The 23,467-nt window shown below is 45.5% G+C and overlaps 1 protein-coding gene across 3 annotated transcripts in view; it reads right to left on the reverse strand.

The window, feature by feature from the left end:
• Positions 1-1,633: 1,633 nt before the first annotated feature.
• The window catches only part of LOC114598529 (cyclic AMP-dependent transcription factor ATF-6 alpha), an 80,357-nt gene continuing 58,523 nt past the window's right edge, over positions 1,634-23,467 (reverse strand). For all 3 annotated transcript variants that reach the window (XM_077928191.1, XM_077928190.1, XM_077928192.1), the window contains one exon: positions 1,634-5,890. In XM_077928191.1, the coding sequence (XP_077784317.1) occupies positions 5,682-5,890 (209 nt within the window). In that variant the 3' untranslated portion in view covers positions 1,634-5,681. The remainder of the gene's footprint in view (positions 5,891-23,467) is intronic.

The following is a 23,467-nucleotide window of genomic DNA, read 5'->3' on the forward strand; positions in this document are numbered from 1 at the left end:
TTTCAGCAAACCATTTCCTGCTCAGTTTCTAATGATGCTGGCATTCTACCAATTAGGCTGACATGTCTGTAAATTGTGAGATCTTCTTTGCTATATATATCAGCTTACCCTCAACGCTTGTGTTGGCATTGCAGGCTGGCCAGTGTTTCCTTTCACCAGGACCCGGCGGGAGCCAGGGCTGCCAGGGCTGCCTTCCCTGCTGGCAGGTGAGCTTCAGCAAGGAGCCAAGGATGAGCACCTGGGATGGGGAGGGGGTTGGGTCAGCTGCGCTGCTTCTGCTCCCTCCATGTCTGGCACGCTCTACTCTCCTGGCCTGGCTTTGGCTCCAGGACATCTTAGGCGGCACACATGACAGTCAGCAGCATGCAGGGTAAGGGAGCACATCTCAGGAACGGCAGCCAGGTCCAAAGCAACACTCCTGGAGCCCGCAGGCCGTGCTTTGCTCCCTTCCACCCGCCAGCACCCGCTCCCCACCTTGTCCCCATACAAGCCGCCTGACTGACTGTGGGGGAAGGAGGGAGCACCTCTGTGGGGCAGAGAAGGAGGAGGACCAGGCCTCTCTGGAGACCAAGAAGCCTGAGGCAGCGGAGGCCGCCTGGAGTTCTAGAGCAAATCTGGTGTGCATGCAGGGCTGGAACCACAAGGCTGTCCTGTGGCAGCGTGCTGCAGCTCGTGTGCTTCTGCCTGGCACCACCCCTTCAGCTGCTGAGAGGTGGGTAGTGAGAAAGAGGCTTATGGGGTGCCCTCAGCCCATCTCGGTGCAGCAAGACCAGCTTGCCAGTCGTGATTTGGGGCCAAAGGTGTGGGAGAGGGAGCATGGCGGCTCCTGGCACTGTTTCCCCCCCAGGACTGTAGCTGCTGCAGACAGACAGTTAAGCTCAGGGAACCTGCTGCCATGGATCAGACCCACCCCAGCCCAACGGAGGTTTGGTCCCTATTGTTGTTGTTAGTGGGCAAGTGCAGAGGAGACCAAATATGGCAGTGCCCACAGGGGAGGCCTGAGGCAATGAGGGATTCCCCTTGATGATGCGACCTTTGCCCTCAGAAATGGCTCCGACCTCCAGATGTGGCAATAACCATACTCATCCTTTTAAATCAATCAATCAATCAATCAATCAATCAATCAATCCCCCCTTTTGCTTTGTATTTTTAGTCAATTCCCCCCTTTTCTTCCTTTTTTCTAGGGTGGGGGATCCCCTTCTTTTAACTTTTTATCCCCTCCTATTTCTACTCTCACTGACATCTCTTAATTATTACCAGCTTTTTATTTTTTTACTTTCATTTTCATTTTTTTATTACTATTATTAAATCTTTCAATACACCTTTTATTTTTTATCTTATTCATTTCTTTTGCTATCACGTGTAGTTGAGTAAGATTGTCTTCCATGAATACGATCTTAACAGTGTCTGTAGGTGACTGTGGAGGCCAATTCTGGATCCGCACATAGCGGAGACATAGATTTTCAGGTCAGCAACTTGATTACCCAAGTTTGCTATTAATAGTGCATAGGCGTTAGTTGGGTGGGAAATATATCTATATAATATAACACCCACATACACAGAGATATTGGGGCCAGTGCTGCAAGATAGAATTTGAACTGAATGAACACAATAAAACCAAACATCACGGAACTACACTTAGAAGGTTTTTAATTTATTTTTTATCTTCTAAAGAACAGATACAGAAGTAGTCCCTGATTTTGACATCCTGTCTGTAGGATGCCTTCAAGCCAAAGCAGATGCATCACCTCAGGTACAAAACACACACAGATCCACAGATCAAAAATATAACCCCCCCCCCAAAAAAAAACACAGTTCATACAAACAGAAGAAGTTACTTTCTGGGTCAGACACTGAAAACAAATAAACACAATCCTGAAGAAGGAAATAACTTAGTACAAAAAGACAATGTGCACAAGGCCGCCTTTAACTTGTTTGTGGGGTGTTAACAAGCACACCTGGGCTTGTAGAAAAAACTGGTCTAAGCTGGGGGGGCAATCAAAATGAGATCAACTCAGAAAATGGTCTCTGCTTAGCTTCTTCTGAAAGGGAGGTTTTCAGTTTTAATAAAGTGTTCTGCAAGAGTTGTGTCCTAAGCCAAAGGCAGCTGGCCAGTTGCAGAGAGGCAGTGCTGAGGCTGGCAGGAGGACAGCTGAAAGCCGTGACTTTCACATGGGCTAGACAAGAGATTAATAAAGGCCCTCAAGAAGGGGGAGGCTTTTAAAGTAAAGCATAGCATCCCTAACAAATGAGGAGTGCCCTAGCAAACCAAACAGGGCACAGCTCTAGTTCATCCTGTAGCTCCTTGAACGTGCATTACTCCCCCACCCCCAATGGGCCAAGACTAGCACTAGGAGGAGGATGTGAGCCTGGTGCACTGGGCATCCCCAAGGAACCCTGTATTGTGTATAGCTAGGACATATCTACCCAACTTAGGCCAGCATGTTGGGTCAATGAAAAATCAAAACTTGACAAAACCAAGCTTGGGGTTTGTGTCGGGGGGGGGGGGGGGAGGCTGCCTGATTTGGCTGGTAATTGCTTGGCAGGGCCATAAACTCCGCAGAAACCATACCCTTTATTACAGAAAACGTTTGGCTATACCAAAACTGCTTGCTTCAAACTGTTATTGGACCATATGAGTCTGAAAAGCAGAAGAAAGTACCCCAAAATGGTTCACTCTCCAACTATGCAACAGATCCAACACTGTAGCCTTCCTACTGGATTGTGCCCCTCTTTTTAAAGCCATCTTGCACTTTCCCCGCAAAAAAACACCTTTCCAAAAATGTTTCTGTGTATATTTCCATTAATATTAAATTGTGCAAAATATGGCTTTCTACAGGGAACAGCTTTCAGGATGCTGAGATTTCTTTGTGCCACGATGGGGGCTCAGCATCCAAGTGAACAACACCTTCCTTAATAAAATGATGTTTCTGAACCATTACTCAGCTCCCACTAGGAGCCTGCAAGTTTCCTCTGCCGGAAAAATGCAGCAGAATCCCTCCATGCTCAAAGGCTCTTTATCACATACACCCTGAGATGCTGTGGAGGGGTAAAGACAATATAAGGTGGAGTTCCAGTCACATAAGCACATTTTGTAAGAGGCAAATTCACCTGTTGCATGGTAAAATTCTGGCAAAGCAAAGCATTTTCTCAGCATAATGGACAAATAAGAGCTGGCGCATATATTGTTGTTGCTGTTTATATGGTGCTGTCAATGCGCATAGCACCTTACCAGGTAAGCATGAATGTTGGGTCCTTGGCCTGAAGAGCTTATAAATGAAACACGGGAGACAACAGAGGCAGGAGAAGAAGATGGAGACAAGCTAAACTGGGACTTGTCAGAGGTGGCCTCTCTCCTTTGGAGCATCTTTCCTGCTGATTTCTAGGCCCCAGTAATAAACTCTTAGCTGATGCACCAGCCAGCTCCTGGGTCTTTGGTTTGTTATTTTAAGCATGTTTAGGGTTGATGCTTTTCAATTTTCATTGCCATTTTGTCATATTGTTTGGGCTTTTCCTTATATTTTATGTATGTCACTTTTGATACCTCGGCAGAAAGTTAACCAGTAAGTTATTTCAGTTAAAAATCAATTCACTTTAGTTACACACTCTGAGCTTTAACTATAACTACCAGCTTATTTGCACAAAATAATTGAGCACAGGAGTGGTGTACTCCAGTGAGCAGGGTAAGTTCAGATAAGCTTCATGACTGCACCTAACTTGACAATGCCACTTTCAAATCAGCTCAAACGCTGCGGGACAATTTAACCCCTCCTGCTGCCAGTCATAAAAGGGTGTACAGAAGTTACAGCAACTGCATCTATAAGCCAGGATTTCCCTACCCTTGTCACATCCCATTCATAGGAGCTTCTACTGCTACTTCCCAGGTATGTGTACCTGACATTACACTGACCTTGAGTAGACTACTTGTGCAAGTGTTATTTGCACAAATGTAGTGGTATGTACAATGTCTGAACTGACTCCCTTTTTTCTATTTTAGAAACAGGCAACAAAGGAAGCAAGAGGTTGCTGGTCCTGTAACACCTGCCCTGGTCATGCCATATCGGCATGGTCTTCTCTGCTGAGAGTGCTTCTGGCAGGAGGTTAGTTTTCTCTTGGGAGAAGGCAGCCATTCTTGCTGTAAGCCCTATTTGTTTCAACATGCATTTAACAGATGCGTAACACATCTTCCCTGACTTACCCTTATCATTTAAGTTACCCTGAGCATATCTATATGGAAAGACAGCAAATATATATATTTAAAATAAATAAATATAAACCTTAGCCTCCTGGCTCTAGCTTCTTTTCCCTTTGCATGATCTGTCCATTTTCTACAAGAGCAGCACATTCTCCTTTCCTATTCCTGACCATTTCAAAGCACATCCCAATATGGGCGCTCTAGATGCCCAATATGGGTACTCAATATGTCCACGTGCTCCTAAGGAGTGGGGGGGAGGGGAGGCAGGGAACCTGCTCTCACTGACTGTGGACATTTAACTGACTCTGGCTTTGGTAGCCTTTGCCTCTTCTTTAAAAGGCACACCCATTCCCAGCTGCCTAGAAGCTATCCCCTTTTTCCTGACAGAGTAGGGATTTGCACAGCTACAACTGTTCCCCAACACAGCTTTGCTTTGGCTTCCTTCTGCAAAGCCCAAGGTCATTACACACTGTTCTATGGCCTTATCCAGACGATCTGTTCAAATATTGTTCGTATTACGTATTAGTGTTTGCAGGACAGCTCTGCCATGTCCCATGTCCCCAGGTAATGGATTTAGAAGAAGGGAAAGTGCTTTCTTAGGCTAAAAATAAAAACCTAAAATCAGATATATGAGAGAACACGAGAAGGAGACACTCACAGGAGAGTTGAAACACCACAGCCTTAAAGCAAATTCTGGAGAAGAAGCCTCATATCCATTAAGGCCAAAAGTGCATTTAGCTACAGTCGCTAAGGAAAGTTTAGCAAACTGAAGATTGGCCACTGAGTGTGTGTGTTTCTCTGTGAGTCTGTGTGTAACTGACAAGGGGCTCTTCCAAAGTCAGTTTCAGTTCCCTCTGTGCAGGCTGATAGTACGAGTCAAAACTTGGGTCTGCACAGTTAGGTCACAAGCGCCAGTCAACAGCTGCTCATAAAGATATGTCCAACCACATTCCAGACAGCACTACAACTTTGTAACCCCACTAGCTAGGGAAATAATTGCTTGCCCATCAACTATACATTATTAACTTGAGGGATGGATAACCGGTAGCATCACCAAAAGATCCATGTTTATGATACAACAGTTGTCTAGAGGTTGAATTAAACATCTGAAGCACTAGAAGCAAGCTGCCTTGGGAGACCTTCATCTGCAATCCACATCACCACAGCTGGGAGCTCCTTGTTTTCTCTCCCCCTCTACTTTAGCCATCGATCAAATCAAAACAACCAAAAGCCCACCTCACCTATTTTTATACAACCAAGTAATGTTTTAAAAGCAACCTGCATGTTACTGGAACAGTAGCAATGGTACAAAGCAGTGGGGACGGATTGGGTTAGTAGTCTTAGAGGCTTATTTGACAGCCTCATGTTGACTGTGATAGACTCTTGACTGAGGGAGGACACTGCCCATAAAGCTGCCATGCCAAACCCATTAAGAAGCAACCAGGCCAATTGGTCATTCCAGGGTATTAAGCCTGACATTGGGAGCCTACTGTGGTGATTCTGTGATTGCTCTCACAGCAGGAGCTGCCTCTGGGACAGTTGGAGGAGAGCTGTAGAAGGATGTTGTATGGTTCCTCTGATGGTCTCGAAGGTAAAGAGGGATGGAGGAGCTTTTGATGTGTAAGATCCTGGTGTCCATCACTTCACAGTCTATCTGCATCATAACTTCGTAGTCTTGGCCATTGATTATTTTCTCTACAAAAGTAAAAGGAAAGAGTCATAATGGGGAAAACATTTCCGTAACTGTATGTATGTTATAACATAATCTAACATAACATAACAATATACATGCAGCTGCTGTACAGAAAAGTTGCTCCTACATTTCTTACAAACTAATTCATATGAAATGAACAACACTTTGTATGAACTAAAAAGAAAGCAGTGTTCTATTCCATTTGTTACTGGGTACATTACTTGGATGGCTTTATGCCATGAAGTGGGCTATAAATGTGTATTACAACAACAACAACAACAACAACAACAACAACAACAACAACAACAACCACCACCACCACCACCACCACCACCACCACCACCACCACCAAATTGTTGTGGAGTGCTTTCCCACAAACTCAAAGCAGGTAAAAGTCTATAAAAAAAACAGGAATAACCCTACCACACTTAGAATAAACAAGAACAACTAAAAATAAAACAAACTTCAAAAGGGAGTGATACACAGTAAATTATTCAAATGACCAGTGGGGAAAATATTTTACACCTGTTACACTCCAGTAAATATGTCAATTTCCAAAGACACCCAGGTTTCAAAATTTAGGACAGACCACAATAAAGGCCATGTTCCTGGCATCATGGGCAGTATCAGCTGGCCTGATTTCAACTGGCATGTGGGCACATACAAAGAGAGGCAGTCCTGAAAGTGTGTTCCAGAGCATGTTGATTAAAGATACTACGAAACCCATGATCCTCCTAGACCAGGGCTGTTTATCAGCCTTCCAGAAGTTGCCGAATTACAAAACTCAGGACCCTCAGCAATTAGACACATGGCTGAGTCTGATGGGAGTTGGAGTTCAGCAGTATCTGGAGAGCCACAGGATCCCCACCCCTGTCCTAGATGTACTCAAAAGTAGAACTAAACATCCGCCAATGAAAATTAGTCCTGGATGGATAGCATTTGGAAAGTGATCAGTAGGTTTCTATTTATCAAGAAGGAAGAGTGAAGAATCCCACTGGTGTCCAAGCAAAGCTGTATAAAAGTATGGTATGATTTTTAACCCGATCCCTCTGCTGTGCTTAGCTGAAGTGTGAGCAGTTTTATTTGCTTTTCTTCTTTTTTGGGAACATGCCAGCTGTTCTTTTGCACAAGCCCCATGAAATGAGGACAGCCACCCAAGAGCAGTGCAGAGGACTGTATCTTGCACCCCAGCCTTTCCTTTAGGGCACGGCCACAATGGTTGAGAGTTTGTGCAGAAGGGGCAACAAACCACCTTCAAGAGAATTTTGGGATTTTGCTTTGCCACTTATCTTTGGGAGCCATATAATGTGGTGTGGTAAGAACTGGCCCTGAGGTAGAACTTTGCAAAATCACTCCTCACATGGTCTCTGCCTTTCCATTCGCTTTTTCATTTAATGGACCTGCATCTCAGAGCTGTTCCTGCCACAATGGATGGTATTTGGTTGTGCCAATATCCAAGCATAAAAAAGGCAAATTTCACCAGATGTGAAAGAGATATGCCACTTCCTCAAACAAGGGCTCAATCCTTGCTATTTCAAAAGGCAAAAGCAATATATGTATAGATCACACACACACACACACACACACACACACACACACGTTGTGTGCATGAATTTTTGATTTGCCAAAGTATGTCAGAGATGAGTATTTTTAAATTTTATATATATTTTCCTAGTTCCCCAGAAATTATCAAGAAACTCTGGCATAAACCAATAATCAGTGCCCAAATAAAAATTAGTTTCCCCCCCAAGGAAATTGTCAATATATAACTCAGAAAATACACATGTTTCAAGGGTAGATGGTCCAATGTCCAGTCCCTGACATCTCTACATAAAGCTACCTCAGGTAACAGCTGAAAAAGGCTTCTCTCATCCTGAAAATCTGGACCAGACAGATCAATGGCCTGACAAGGGCAGTTTCCTATGTTCAGCCCTGGCAGGCTGTCCACACACCTTTGAAGCTCATGGGATTGGGCTGGGGGTGGGGATTAACTTACTTACTCTGGATGTATTTACACATAATGGTAATTCAAGATGGAGAGAAAACAAACCAGAGTGCTGGTTCAGATGATAACAATTTAGATGATGATAGGCTTGTTTCTCCACTCCGCTAAGTGAGAAGAGAAACAGGACTGTGAAACAAACCACACAGTTGGGGCTTAGCATTCTGTGTGAATGCAGCCATTCTAAATTTATTCATTCTGAAACTTGTACAATGGTACCCCGCAAGACGAACGCCTCGCGAGACGAAAAACTCGCAAAACGAAAGGTTTTTTCGTTTTCGAGTTGCCTCGCAAGACGAATTTCCCTATGGGCTTGCTTCGCAAAACGAAAGGCTTGCCCCGGGGACAGCGGGTCTTCTCTTTTGAAGCAAGGGGCGGCGGGGAGATCGCTTCTCCCCACCGCCCCTTGCTTCAAAAGAGGTCTGCCCCCGGACCTCTTTTGAAGCAAGGGGCTGCGGGGAGATCGCTTCTCCCGGTGCTCCGAAGCGGGGTGGGGGGGCGGGAACACCTGCCCCAGCCGCCGGGCTTCGTAGCGCTGCTGCGAAGCCGGGCGGGGGGCAGGAACACCTGCCCCAGCCACCGGGCTTCGTAGCGCTGCTGCGAAGCCGGGCGGGGGGCGGGAACACCTGCCCCAGCCACCCCGCTTCGGAACGCTGCTCCGAAGCGGGGTGGGGGGGCGGGAACACCTGCCCCAGCCGCCGGGCTTCGTAGCGCTGCTGCGAAGCCGGGCAGGGGGCGGGAACACCTGCCCCAGCCACCCCGCTTCGGAACGCTGCTCCGAAGCGGGGTGGGGGGGCGGGAACACCTGCCCCAGCCGCCGGGCTTCGTAGCGCTGCTGCGAAGCCGGGCGGGGGGCGGGAACACCTGCCCCAGCCACCCCGCTTCGGAACGCTGCTCCGAAGCGGGGTGGGGGGGCCGGGAACACCTGCCCCAGCCGCCGGGCTTCGTAGCGGTGCTGCGAAGCCGGGCGGGGGGGGGGGCGGGAACACCTTCTGAAGGCGGGCGGGGGGCGAAAGTCTTTGTCCCCCCTGCCTGCCTTCCCAGGGGCTTTTAAATCGCCCCGGGGCGATTTTAAAATGCCGCCCGCCAGCATTTTAAGATCGCCCGGACAGCGGAGAAGTCCTCCGCTGTCCCAGGGTTTTTTAAAATGCTGGGGGTGGGAAGAAAAGCCCTTGTCCCCCCCCCCCAGCCTTCAGAAGAGGTCCGGGGACAGTCTGTCCCCGGACCTGGTCTGAAGGCGGTTTCCCTAGGAACGCATTAATTGATTTTCAATGCATTCCTATGGGAAACCGTGCATCGCAAGACGAAAAAACCGCAAGACGAAGAGACTTGCGGAACGAATTAATTTCGTCTTGCGAGGCACCACTGTACTCTAGCTTGCTCCCTCAATATCGGATGCTTTTTAGAAATTTTACACTGATACCGATACGGAATTAAGAGGCAGACAAGGAATCGGATTTTGTAGCGCTGCCTGGGTTCTCTTACTCATTGCAAAAATGTTTAGAACATATTATGAGCCATCTCCCAAGCTTTTATAATATCATAAGCAGTCTCTCTCTGACCTCCCCACCATCCACAATAGCTTTCAGCTTCTTTTCTTTCTGCATTCATGCAAAACTGCCCTGGAGCCTGCCCCACCCCAGCACCTCTTGGTGGGGGGTCAGCTTCTCATCACTCATCAAGGGCGCAGAGCCGAGAGCAGCTTGCTCCAGGGGTTTCTGCACAGTCAGTCACTGTGTGGCTATTGAACGGGCTCTTTGGATGCTGCTTCCTGCTCTCTGCCCCGCAAAGGCCAGGTGGCTAAATGCCTGTTGTGGAACAGTTGCCTGGGAGCTCTTGTGTGCTAAACGATGCTCTTCATCAGGGCTGTTCAAACACAAGGACTACCTTTTTCATTTTCTTTCTTGACAAAACAAAATGGGGAACACATCTAACTTCAACATTTGGGTGGGGGAAAGTGTATGCAGTCCCAGATGGGACCATGCTGGATGCTAAGTCTCACTCTTTATGACTGCCCATTAATGAATCATTCACGTTGCACTCTGAGGCACAGAGGTATGACAGCATGTACTTAATAACTGAACTACTGTAGGTGGACTGGAGTTCCCTCATTTGACTGGGAGAGAGGAAACTATCCAATTTCTTTTCTTTCAGTCTCCCAAAGCCAGTTTCTCTATGGTGGAGAATCAACACACCAACATCATTTACTGAGTCAAACCACTGGTCTGTTTTAAACCAGTGCTGTACTCGAACAGGCAATGGCTCTCTACAGTCTTCCCCTGACCCTGCTACGTGGATGGGGCACTGTTTGAGAGTGGGAGCAGAACTATTTCCCCAAACCCAATTTCTCCCCCCCCCCCAGTAATCATACCCCTAATTTAATAGTGCTAAAACAACTTGCATGGGTCACACCCATGAATGCCTTTTGACGTGTGTGAAGCATATGATTCCTCCTGCATAGGGTCTCTGAGAAACTGAACCTTGGGCAGCGGCGGGGGGCTTTTAAAAGAGCCTACAATCTAGGATCTTACTCTATGCAATTATCTCTGGAATAAACAGACACAGTACTAGAACCCTGTTTTACCCTATAGGTGCAATCAGTGAAAATCTACTGTGTTGCTGTTTGCAAAACCTAAAGACTGGAGAGCTGCAAAATATCTAGAACAACTGACTGGCCCAAACCAGAAACGAAGGAGCTTTTCATTAGTAGTTAAGTGTAGCCTCAAGCTAATAATTCATACATCGCTCCTGAATTGTCTGAAGACAGATGGCACAAGTCTTCTGCTGAGGCTAAAGAGGTCTAGGGCCATAAGCTGCCTGGGTAGGAGACCAGTTGAGAACCATAAGCAAGCCACTCTGAGTTCTTTGAAGGACAGCAGGGTAGTGGCAGAATGAATATGTGAACATTCAAGAATAGACACTTCATACATTCAGCAGAGAATCATAAAATCAATATAGGAACAAGTCTGTAATTTCATTAATTCTGTTTCTCGTCTCTCTGTTAAAAGAAGTATTTTATTTATTTAAAAGCATTTAATATCTCCAAGTTCTCTAAGGAGATATGCATATGATGTTATCCGTGACACTTATACAGCTTAGTGAACAACCCCATGTGCTGCCATTAGGACTAAATGTCAGGGCTAGAGGCTATCAGTGCACTGCAACCTCCTTCCCTTTTAGCTCTCCTACACTGGAACTGGACCAGTTTCATGCTTAGTGTTAGCAGAGAAAAGTTCTCAATACTGAAGCTGGCTGTTGAATGCAAAGGGGTTCAATGCTTCCTACCTACTCTAAAGTAGTGATATCCAATATGCCTGCCAGTGTCCTTATGGACATTTTGCCAGAGAAAAAAACACAAAGCCAGCTTTGATTCTAAGTGGCAGCCAACTACTGACTTACTTTTTGCCAGTGTCTGTACAATATGTTTCCTAAGCCTAAAGAACAGAAGGCCGTCTAATGGAAACATGAATCACAAGATATGGGATATACATTAAACCCAGTATGCTGCTTCACTGGATAAAGTTGGGCTCTGTTGGACAGTTCAGAATTACAGACTGCGCCACCATTCCATAGCCAAAGTCACCTGCACAAACCATCAGAGCCCACGTATACATCTGAGGCAGTAACAAAAAGCAGAGCAGTCTCAGGCGCCAAAGGCCCGTAAGAAGAGCCCTTGTCATCAATAGGAACGAAGCCAGCAGGAGTACAACCCCTCTGAAGGGAGCATATGGCAAGGCAATATTTCTCCATGGAAGAAATAGGATGCTGCCTGCTCATTTTTGGTTTTTTTTAGTAATTCTTTTCATTAAACCAGTGTTAGATATGCAAGCTATTCACCAAATGGCTCCTTAAATTTAGGTTAAGGGCACAACAATTGAATGTCTAGTTGTGTACGTATATTGTAAACATTTAGCGTTTTACAATTCAGTGGCACATTTTAACAATTACAGTATTATTACAATTATTATTATTATTATTATAGTAAAAAAAATGGAAACATGTGAACTAATACACAATTCACATCAGTAATGCATTTTAATAGTAACTGTTAATAGGACACCACAAACATAAATGGGACTCAGGCTCAGCAACAGTAGCCAACCAAATTTAATCCGTTCTCAAATTTAATCCGTTCGACTTCCAGAATGGTTTGAAAACCAAGGTGGCTTCCAATTGGCTGCAGGAGCTTCCTGAACTCAATTGGAAGCTGCAGAAGCCGCTTTGGACGTTCGGCTTCCAAAAAACATTCACAAACCGGAACACTCACTTCCGGGTTTGCGACATTTGGGAGCCGATTTGTTTGACAACTAAGGCGTTTGACAACCAAGGTACCACTGTACTTGGATGTGTGTGTGTGTGCGTGTTCTCTCTCTCTCTCTGCCCAATATGTTATGTTGCAACTTCAGCAAGTATTGCAGTCACAGTTAAATACAGCCGTACCTTGGAAGTCGAATAGCTTAATTACCGAAAGTTTTGGCTTCCGAACATCGCAAACCCAGAAGTGACTATTCCGGTTTGTGAACTATTTTTGGAAGCCGAATGTCCCACAGGGCTTCTGCGGCTTCAAACTGAGTGCAGGAAGCTCCTGCAGTCAACTGGAAGCCACGTTTTGGTTTTCAAATGTTTTGGAGATCGAATGGACTTCCGGAACAGATTCTGTTTGACTTCCAAGGTTCGACTGTACGTCTATTACAGTATACCAAAATTCTTGGCAGAACGGGTCTAACAGTGCATTCCTAACCATTTCCACACAGATATAGATCCTACTGAATGCAAAAGGGACTTACTCCTAGGCAAATGGGATTGGGATTGCAACCTAATTCAGTGGTTTTCAAGCAGTGTGCCGTGGCACCCTGGGGTGCCCTGAATGATGCTGAGGGATGCCGCAAGCAACACTGGTCTCTGTCCCTCTTCCCTCCGCTCTCTCCTCTGATGCCCTCTTGCTTCTCTGCCTCCCAAAGGCTTGTGTGACTGTTTGTTGCAGCAGCCCTGGCTAGAAGCTCCGCAGGCGAATGGCGTCTCTGGGGCCGGCCAGGGGGTGCTGGTTGCCAGGAGCTGAGGCGGCCTCGGAATACACAAGAAAGCAGGCAAGGGAGCCCAGCCAGCCAGGCCACCAGACAGACAAGACCCAGGCCCTTCTGGGGCAGTGTGAGGAGGCACCTCTCTTTGAGGCGGGGGGCAGGGGCAGCTCAGGAACAGCAGCAGCTGCCCAGGGGACTCCCAAGAAGGGAGAGGCTGCCAGCTCTGAAGGCAAGGGGTGGCATAACTGCGCTCCTGAACCCCACAAGGATGCTGCAGAAAAAATGTAGTTGGTCAAGGGAGTCGTGGACTCAAAAAGGTTGAAAACCTCTGACCTAATTCATTATTTTTGTGCATTACCTCTCCAGCAGCATGCTTATGAACACTCCATTCGCAAGATTTTTATTTTTGCAGGACTGCCCGTACAGCTGAACCTTCAAAATCCTGCTATATGAAAGGTTCTGGTTACTTGGGATGCTACATTTACCATGCAAACTAACTAAATGTTAATGTAGGCATCCCTAACCTGCGGCCCTCCAGATGTTTTGGGCTACAACTCCCATGATTCCTAGCTAACAGAACCAGTGGTCAGGGATGATGGGAATTGTAGTCCAAAACATCTGGAGGGCCGAAGGTTGGGGATATCTGGGTTAATGCATTTTGCAGACCTTCCTTTTAATATCCATAATTTGAGAATCTCTTAACATTAAAAGATTAATGTAAGCACAATCCTCCCTCTATTCCTTGATGGGTGCCATGTCTTCTCAAGAGTGTTTTATTATGTAAATACAGCTAATGGTATTCCAGTATTGAAGATTCATCACAATAAAACAAGTAGATGTCAGACTTACACTGCTGTGGCATCAACAAAACAAACATTTGTAGGCTACAGCCACTTCATAAGACGCATTCAGCAATCTGACAAAGTGGGCTTAAATGTGTTAAGTCTTTATAATGTCATAATATTCCTTTGGTTTAAAGGGTGGTATACAAACTATAATTATAATATAATGATATAATATAATATAGTAATATATGCCTATTCCTCTGGAATCTGTTGATCATGCCATTTAGTAGAAAGAAAAAGCTGTAGAACCGAAATTGGGTTTTTTAAAAACCCACTTTTACTAGACAATTAATATCTCTCAGAATGCCCATTCTAAATTTAACTTTTTCAGTTAGCTTATCAGCTGTGTATAGGATTGCCATCTTTCTCCTGGTGAGCACCTATGGCTGCAGTATATGCACATCAGAAAGAAATTCAACAGGTGATGCTTATTTATCACTGTATGAAATAGGGAGGCCCAGCTGGTTGACGTCTCAATTCTGCCTGTCATCAAGCTGTCAAAAGGTACAGAAACCCTGACATTAAAAACTTGTAACTCTGGGTAGGAACTTGTTTATCAAATAAGAACAAAACCATGTTGCGGTAATACATTTAACTATGTTTAATGGTTTTGTTAATGGAGTTTCAAAGTCTCTTGGCATATTTGACAGGGATGTCATATGGATTAAAAGAATATATACCTACAGCATCTGAACACTTGCTGCTTAGAGGCCAACTTTGGCAATTAAGAAGCATATAAAGTCATTAATAGGGACGCAGGTGGCGCTGTGGGTTAAAGCCTCAGCGCCTAGGACTTGCCGATCGAAAGGTCGGCGGTTCGAATCCCCGCGGCGGGGTGCACTCCCGTCATTCGGTCCCAGCGCCTGCCAACCTAGCAGTTCGAAAGCACTTCGGGTGCAAGTAGATAAATAGGGACCGCTTACCAGCGGGAAGGTAAACGGTGTTCCGTGTGCTGCGCTGGCTCGCCAGATGCAGCTTGTCACGCTGGCCACGTGACCCGGAAGTGTCTGCGGACAGCGCTGGCTCCCAGCCTATAGAGTGAGATGAGCGCACAACCCTAGAGTCTGTCAAGACTGGCCCGTATGGGCAGGGGTACCTTTACCTTTACCTTTAAAGTCATTAATAAAAATACTGCAGTTCATTATTACTATGATGCTGAACTAGAAAGAAATCTGAGAGAGAGAGAGAAAGTGAAACAAATGTGCAAGTACTGTGGAATAGAGATGGGAAAGTAGATCATTTGGCAAGGGGCTATGAGAAGAGGAGGGGGGCAGCAGAAATATAATTCTAGGAGAGTTCCTCGTAAATAATGGGGGTTGGGGAAAGAGAGGAGTCCAAAACAGCCTTCCAGCACCTCATTATGTGAAGAAAGGAATGCCCACAAATGGAACCAAGTAAACCTCTTGCCAAAATAACAACAAAGCACCCCCCCCATTCTTCCTTGATTCCCCCCCCCCCCCAAGCAAAGCTCATTTTGCTTAAAGGCACATCCATACACACCCCTTCTCTTCTGAAATAAGGGGGTGGGGGAGATGACCAGAAAGAAATTGGGAAGAAAGAAACTGAGGGACACCAATCCACCCTCTCCTATCTAGGAACAAGGAACCGAAAGCAGAGTGGAAACCAGGTTTCATTAACAGGGTGAGAGGTGAGAGGCAGAGGTGGTGGAACAGCCTTCTGAATCCCTGGTGGAGACTGGGAACATGTTTTGAGGGTGGGTTTTGCTGTCGCAGGAGGACAACTTGTGCTTTGTCTTCAGTTGCTACCTGCAAAGTTAGCAATTCAGATCTCCCCTCCTGCTAACCACCCAAGAGAGAAGCAAGGCATCTAACCACAGAAAAGAGCTTTGCAGCTTGTCTACTTGTGCAAACTGTACGACAAGGGAGTCAGATTCCCTCTTCAGCACATCAGAAGGCTGGTGTAGGGTGGGGTGTAGGGTTGAAAGGGAATTCCAGCAGTTCTATAGCTGATAACACCTTTTCAGCTTTTGTGGTCAGTCAGGGAGGCTGCTGTCCTCTCCCATGGTGGAGATTTCAGTCACAAACCTTGCGGCAGAAATCTCCACTTGGTTGCAAGGGGGCGCTTCTGAGTCGCAAAAGGCAAATAGCACCTTGTTAGTTTCGAATGCTGCATCAAACGTAATTTATAAATAACACCCCAACAATAGAAATGTAAGATAATAATGATGATTTCAAAATTTAAGAACAAACAAACAAGTGGTATGTTGATTGTGATCAAATATTGTAGAATACGAGTGAGGAAACTGTGGCCTCTAATGTTGTTGGACTCTCAACTCCCTTCAGCCCCAGCCAGTGTGGTCAAAGGTCTGTGATGATGGCACTATGGCACAGCAACGCCTAGAGGGTCACAGGGTCCTAATCCTATTGCAGAATATTCCAGTTACGCCATGCAACTGATTGGCGTCCAAAATCCACCACTTACAGCCACAGCCTCACCTACCTTCACTACCTCTGTTGGGTTTCAGCCCATTTCTTGTCCCATTCATAACGAAGCCCCCTTCCTATGCACCCTGGCAAGCCCAGCCTTGCATACCAGCTCTTCTGCTCTAGATCTCACCCACAGTTTTCCTTTCCTTTCCAATCACCGGGAGGTGAGAGGAAAGCAGCACAATGATACCACATTTTTCATTTTCTTCATCAGGAGGACAGGCACACTCCATTCTGCTTGCCTACAGAAGCAGGTGCCTCAGTGGACTCCATGCATTCCAGAAATCTTTCTAGATCAGGGAGGGGCACCATTGTGGCTGCTCATATACGCTACCTGGTCTTCCACTTCATTGGCTTATTCCTCTTGCCTGATGTTGCCTCACTCTGCTTTAGGCACTTCTGTCTGTCTGTCTCTCTCAGGCCCTGTGCACTTCCGGTAGTGGAGTCAGGAGAGGGAGAAGAGTGCCGGAACGGACTCGAATATGAACCAGGGTGACTGCTCCTATCACCTTAGGTATTCCTGTCATGAGAACTATCCACTACTGGTTTAACATCTTACTTTCCTCTCCTATCACTTTTCAGGTTACTTCAAAACCATTTGGCCTAAAACTTCAGTTTTGAAGACGGGGTGCGCATGGCATTGCCAGGATGCAGTGAAGTTGGCTGATGCTGAGTTACATAATGTTCGGCTACAACTTGGACATAGTTTTGCCAAATTGTGTGTGTGCATTTTGATGTTTAACTACTGTGAGTTACCTACAATGTATCATATTACATAAATGAAGGGAAGGGAATTACCCCCCTGCCCAGATGTCTGGATAATACAGTGGTGCCTCGCAAGACGAAAATAATCCGTTCCGCGAGTCTCTTCGTCTAGCGGTTTTTTCGTCTTGCGAAGCAACCCTATTAGCGGCTTACGGATTAGCGCTATTAGCGGTTTAGCGGCTATTAAAGGCTTAGCGGCTAAAAGGCTATTAGCGACTTAGCGGCTAAAAGGCTATTAGCGGCTTAGTGGCTATTAAAGGCTTAGCAGCTTAGTGGCTAAAAGGCTATTAGCGGCTTAGCGGCTTAGAAAAAGGGGGGGGGAGCGGAAAAAATCGCAAGACTCGCAAGATGTTTCCATCTTGTGAAGCAAGCCCATAGGGAAAATCGTCTTGCGAAGCGCATCGAAAAACGGAAAACCCTTTCGTCTAGCGGGTTTTTCGTCTTGCGAGGCATTTGTCTTGCGGGGCACCACTGTATAAAAAGATCAACTGTTGCCTTTTGCACTCTGAAACATGTGGCAAATCTCAGTTGTTGTTGTTGTTGTTGTTTAAAGAATGCCTTTTGTATGTAGTATAAGTTCGGGCTCTGGGTTATGAACTGCAATTTGAAACAGTCTCCCTAATTCTAATCCGACCCTCTAACCACTAGGGAAGGCAGGGCTTCCAGAAAATGAAACCAAGAGGGTCTTTCTCTTCAGGAGAGATGGGCTACCACACTCCTATAGTCAAGGAAACCTATGGACAGTCAAGCGCAAGTGAAATTACAGTAAATTAGCTGTGTGGTTTTACCTATGTGTCTTACAAACTGACCAAGACAGCTGCAAAATCTGCCTGTGGCTCAGGGAATGAGCCCCAAAGACATGGCCACACTATCCAGCAGTAAAATATATGCAAAGGCACTTGACTTTGCAAGTCATGGTGTTTGCAAAAGGCACATTTACACCAGAGTTGTTTGTATGTTTGTGATGCAGTATTTGCCTTGAAAACAGGGATATTGGAAGAAATCTCGATAGTCATATTCAGACAAAATTCTATAGTTTCAAGAAGAATACCAGCTCAGCCCACCCCCAATTTTCAAGGGCAACAGGAAGTCCCGAAGCACACATTTTAACACTGGATCTCAGCCAGAGATCTCACAACGAAATTCACTATGTATTTCTGCAATGTACCTCTTCTGTTTGAACACCAGTTTCATCTGCTGCAAAATGAAATACGGCAGAGCAGATGCGGCCTTCAGTTTGCCCCTCAGGACTGGACAGGGAGGGGGGAGGCGTGCAGCCGCTAACAAGGACTGAGGCTGGACTGTTTGCATCTGAGCAGCGCAGCTGTATCTCATCCCACAGCTCAATTCCTGCAAATGCCGTGACTCAGACTAAACTGCGCTGCTCTAGCTCTACCATCCAGTGTGGTCTGGACAACGTTTCCATCAGAAGAGTTGCTAAGTGTTACCAAATAAGACTATAAACACCCATGGGGCTGTAACAGCAAAAAATGGCTAAAAATACACTATGTTCCAAGCACATACCAGAACATTTTGACAGATCTCCCTTCAGTGCTTCATTTGTTGACCTAACACAAAAGTATCTTTTTGCCTTATGAAACCAGGGACTTCATTTCAATGCAAGAATCTATTTTAAAACCAGTTCCAACCACCATTACAAGAGACAGCTTCTTCTGCAACACATTAAAAAAAATCTGATTCAGAGTTGTTTGGATCCCATTGCTACTTATGTATAAACACAGAATCCTAAAATTGTAGAATTGGAAGGGACCTTAATGTGCCACACGGCATGAAACAAAGGGCATCTCACTGATCTGTTTTCCTCACATCCTGGTCCCACCTTCGCTGTGAAAGAGCTATTCCAGTACTGTCAGTACAAGTGGAAGGAAAACAGCTGTCCAGATACATCTAAGCTGAACAAAGGGGCCCAATAAGCCTCCTATTTTGCTGCTTGCATGGGACTAGCAGGTCACAACTCATACCTGGTGGGTTGTGATTGGCTAAGCAAGTGACGGGGAACCTGCCAGAGATGAGGAACCCGTGGTCCTGCAAGTGCTGCTGGATGCCTGCTCCCATCAGCATGTCAACTGGTCAGTGATGATGGGACTTGTAGTTCAACAATATTGTGAAGGGCTGCAGGTCCCCCACCCCCAGCTTAGCAGGTTATAAATATGGCTAGTGCACCCCACAATTCCATGGTAGCAATGAAAGTGGAATTGGCCACAAAATGTCACTTTCTGAGAATCTCAACTGTCATTTGAAAAGATCCAAGTTTCCAGCTCCTGTGAGTGTGAAGATATGCTAGAAAGCGTGTAAGTAACACCTCCTGAAATATCAGATGCCAAGAAGTTGGCCAAGTTTCCAGTCTGTGGGCTGAGCTTCGATGCTCCAATACTTGCCCAACTCAAGTCAAGTAAAACAATACGCTAGTAGAAAAAAATTATACATCATAAAAGAAAATTGTGCAAATTTGCTTGATATGCATAATTTACAAAAGCTAAAGAATTCAGTTTTTCTTGCCACAGAATTTGTATGACAGAATGTGATTCGATTTTTTTTTAAGCACAGAACAACTAGGGTTGGGTGTTCACAATGCAGGTGTGAGACAGAAAGCAGCCAACAGTCCCTTGACCAGAGCAAATCTGCAATTTCCCTTGGGATGTAGCAAGACAGCTATATCATGGAGCTCTTTCATGGCAGATGCTATATCAGCCATGATCTCCCTTTCCTCACTATCCGAAAACAATATGCAAGGGAAAAGATGGAAAGAAAGATAAGGTTTATTATGGACAGAGAATGGAGAGCTCAGCCTAGACAGACTGATTTCATAACCCAAGAACAGCCCTGACTCATTTCTCGGACCCTGTTTTATTCCCACGCTTTTGCAGAAGGAAATGTGATGGGGAAAAGCAGAAAGCTGAATCCCAGAGACTGCTAGTCATAAGCTGTAAAACAATAAAAACTGGCAGCGGGGGAGACTTAATCATTCATTCAGATTAAGTAAAATGCTAATCAAAGCAGAGAGAGAAAGGGCGGGGGGAGAGAAAAAGTACCAACAATATGTGGAACTTAACTTTTTCAGATTTGTAATAATAATCATAACCATAATAATTTATTTGTACCCCGCCCTACGTGGGTTGCCCCAGCCACTCTGGGTGGCTTCCAGCATATATAAAAACATAGTAAAACGTTAACCTTAAAAAGCTTCCCTATACAGGGCTGCCTTCAGATGTTTCCTAAATGTTATATAATTACTCATCTCCTTGACATCTGATGGGAGGGCATTCCACAGGGTGGGTGCCACTACTGAGAAGGCCCTCTGCCTGGTTCCCTGTAGCTTCACTTCTCGCAGTGTGGGAACCACCAGAAGGCCCTCGGCACTGGACCTCAGTGTCCAGGCTGAATGATGGGGGTGGAGACACTCCTTCAGGTATACTGGACTGAGCCCGTTTAGGGCTTTAAAGGTCAGCACCAACACTTTGAATTGTGCTCGGAAATGTACTGGAAGCCAATGTTGGTCTTTCAGGACCAGTGTTATGTGGCCTCGGCGGCCACTCTCCATCACCAGTCTAGCCACCACATTCTGGATTAATTGTAGTTTCTGAGTCACCTTCAAAGGGAGTCCTGCGTAGGGCGCATTGCAATGCTGCTTTTATGACCCACCTTAGGTCAGGCAGGGAACCAACAGAAGATTCTGATCCACTAGCTGAATAATCTTGCCAAGTTGCTAAGAACTGTGTTCATCTTCCAAACAGAGGATAGCCAAGCCTAGACATGATTAGGTTCAGAGATGAAGCTACATTACCTATCCATGATCACTCCCGCCTTTCCTGACATAAAATCATGATATCTATTCAGTCTAAACACCTCAACAAGTAGTAAGAGAAAATAAAGCATCAGGCAACCCCCTTTTCTTCACTGCTATCAAAGCTGCTGTCTGATCATGTGCAGCCAAAATGCCTTTACAGCATTGAGCTGAACTCAAGGATTACCCAAATTTTCCACCTGTTTTAACTTGGCTACATAAAAATGATGTAATTTATTTACATGCTACGATTGGTATTTTCTTGTAAAAAGGCTGCTTTAACCACAATCTGTCCCTTGTGAACAAGAGGCACCAAATTTACCCTCTTCCCATGATCCTAAAAACATTGCCTGTCAACTCTTGCTCTGCAAGAGAACAGGGCAGGATGCGACAAGATGATACCATCTGTAGATGGACTGGCTGAAGAAATATGTTTATACTTACATCTTCTTATAAGTACAAGTTAAAGATGATATAAAGCTCAAGGAAATGCATGGTTTACAGCAAAGTTCTTGCATGCAGTCTATTACAGCCAGGATGGACACCTATCATAAATCTGTGAACTGTTTCATTAAAAATTTAAAAATAAGTCCTGGCAGATACTCCTTTTGAAGTTCAAGACATTGGATGACCTTATTGAGATATTAAATAGGTTTTCCTGGTTACAAAAAGATCCTGACTGTTCTTCTCTAATGGCATATACTTGCGTTACAATCCAAATAAATCCACAGAAGCTACCAGAACATGACAAGTTCTACAAGTCCAACTGCCCTAAGATTATAAGCATTATAATCTTAATGCTATGCTTATTTCTTTTTTTGTGAAGACTAGGGCTGGGTGATGTCACCCTTCCAACATTGCGTTGTATCACCAGTGAATTGCAATCTGGCGACACATCGCGATGTTGAACCTTGGTTGAACCAGGGCTCGTTGTTGCTGCCATCAAGTGCTGGGAGTAGAGGGACTCCCTCCGCTTCCAGCACCTGGTGGCAGCATCACACAACCTCAGCCCAGCACCCTGCAGAGCAGGACTGCTTGATGCTGCTGCCACCTTTTCCTTCACCTGGGCTCAGGCACCTGAGTCCCCCACCCCGCCTCTGACTCACATGACCTGGAGGAAGGGGGCTTGATCGGTTGAGAAGTGGACTTCCTTAAACCTCCTGCTGCAGATTAAAAGAGCCACCACCACCAAAGAGGTCAGCACAGTGGCGTAGCATGGGGGGGGGGTACAATCAGGCACTCCCATGCAGGTGCTGGCTTCCAAAGGGATCCCTACCCCACCCTGGCAAAGGCAGCAGAGCAGCTCAGGCCCACGGTGAGTGGGCGCGGACAGAGGGAAGTGGGCAAGGGACGACCCCAGTGTAGTCCAGCCTCTGCAGTGTAGTCCTCACTGCAGGAGTTGGGGGGATTCGCCCACCAAGGGCCACGTTGGCCAACAGGGCTCTCCCCTGTGCAGGCAGGCGATGCAGTGCAGTACAGCCCTGCTTGGCTCCGGGGAGGCGCTCTGGCGGTATTGGCGGCTTGCCCACCCCGGGTGCGGGCAACCCACACTACGCCGCTGGGTTAGCAGACCTAAATATTAACAAAAACCATTCAAAAGGTAGAAGAGTTGAAGTATTTGATTAAAACAGACTAATCCTAAACCATAATTTATGTTCTGCTTACTGATACTGAAACAAACCAAAATAAAAATGGTTCGAAAATAAAAATCCTGCAACTGCAGGGGCAGAATGAGATGTTTGTGTAGAATATTTGTTTTTCCTCACTGAGTGCCTAACATAGGCCATCACACATCCAGTCTGCGAAGAGGAATAGATACCCTTTGCTTTAGCAACATAATTATATACCACATTGTTTCAAACCACACTCTTACTAGTTAGAGAAAAATTCTATGGGATATACTTAGCCATATGACTATTAGAACCCATATGTGTAAAACAGCTGATAATGCTAAACATGAAAAGTCTTAATTCTCTGCCAAGGAAAACCACAATCATTGCTCAAAGAACTATGCAAATCAATAAGATTTATGCAGATCTGCTTATGGTTACAGCAAGCTCACCCAATTCGCACATTTTATTTTCAATTTCAGATGCTTTTGGGTGGAGATTCTGTTCCATTCAACATTGAGAACTATAGCCAGATTCCCCAGAACATTAAAGAGGCAAATCATTCTAGCCAGCTTCTATCATCTCTCTCTCTCTCTCTCTCTCTCTCTCTCTCTCTCTCTCTCTCTCTCTCTAAAAAAAGGGGGGGGTTCTGTTGCTTTAATACAAAAGGCGGCAACTTAGAAAAACAAGGCAGGATGTAAAATCCCTGAAGAATTTGCTTTTATATTTAATTTCTCAACTGTTTCCTGTCCAAGTGACTAAACACATATGAACTCTCAAGCAGTTTCAATAACCTTTATATATAAAAAGACTCAGGCCATTTTTTCTAATCAAGGGTGGCCCTCTTTGTTTTAGAAGTAAAAATATATTTTGCTCACATATGCATATACCTTGGAATGTATACATTTTTTAAAGTGGTCCATAAGAACCAGAGTGAGCTTTAATAAACTGAGAACCACCCAGCCAAACCCACCCTTTCCCAATTTCCCAACAGTCAAACACACCCTTCCCAGACCTTCCCTTAGCCCCTTCCGCTCCCCCATCTGGCCAAGCCTGGCCTTCCTCAGTGACATTCTTAAGTCTA

This window comes from Podarcis muralis, chromosome 5, assembly GCF_964188315.1.
Source record: "Podarcis muralis chromosome 5, rPodMur119.hap1.1, whole genome shotgun sequence".
Taxonomy (NCBI): domain Eukaryota; kingdom Metazoa; phylum Chordata; class Lepidosauria; order Squamata; family Lacertidae; genus Podarcis; species Podarcis muralis.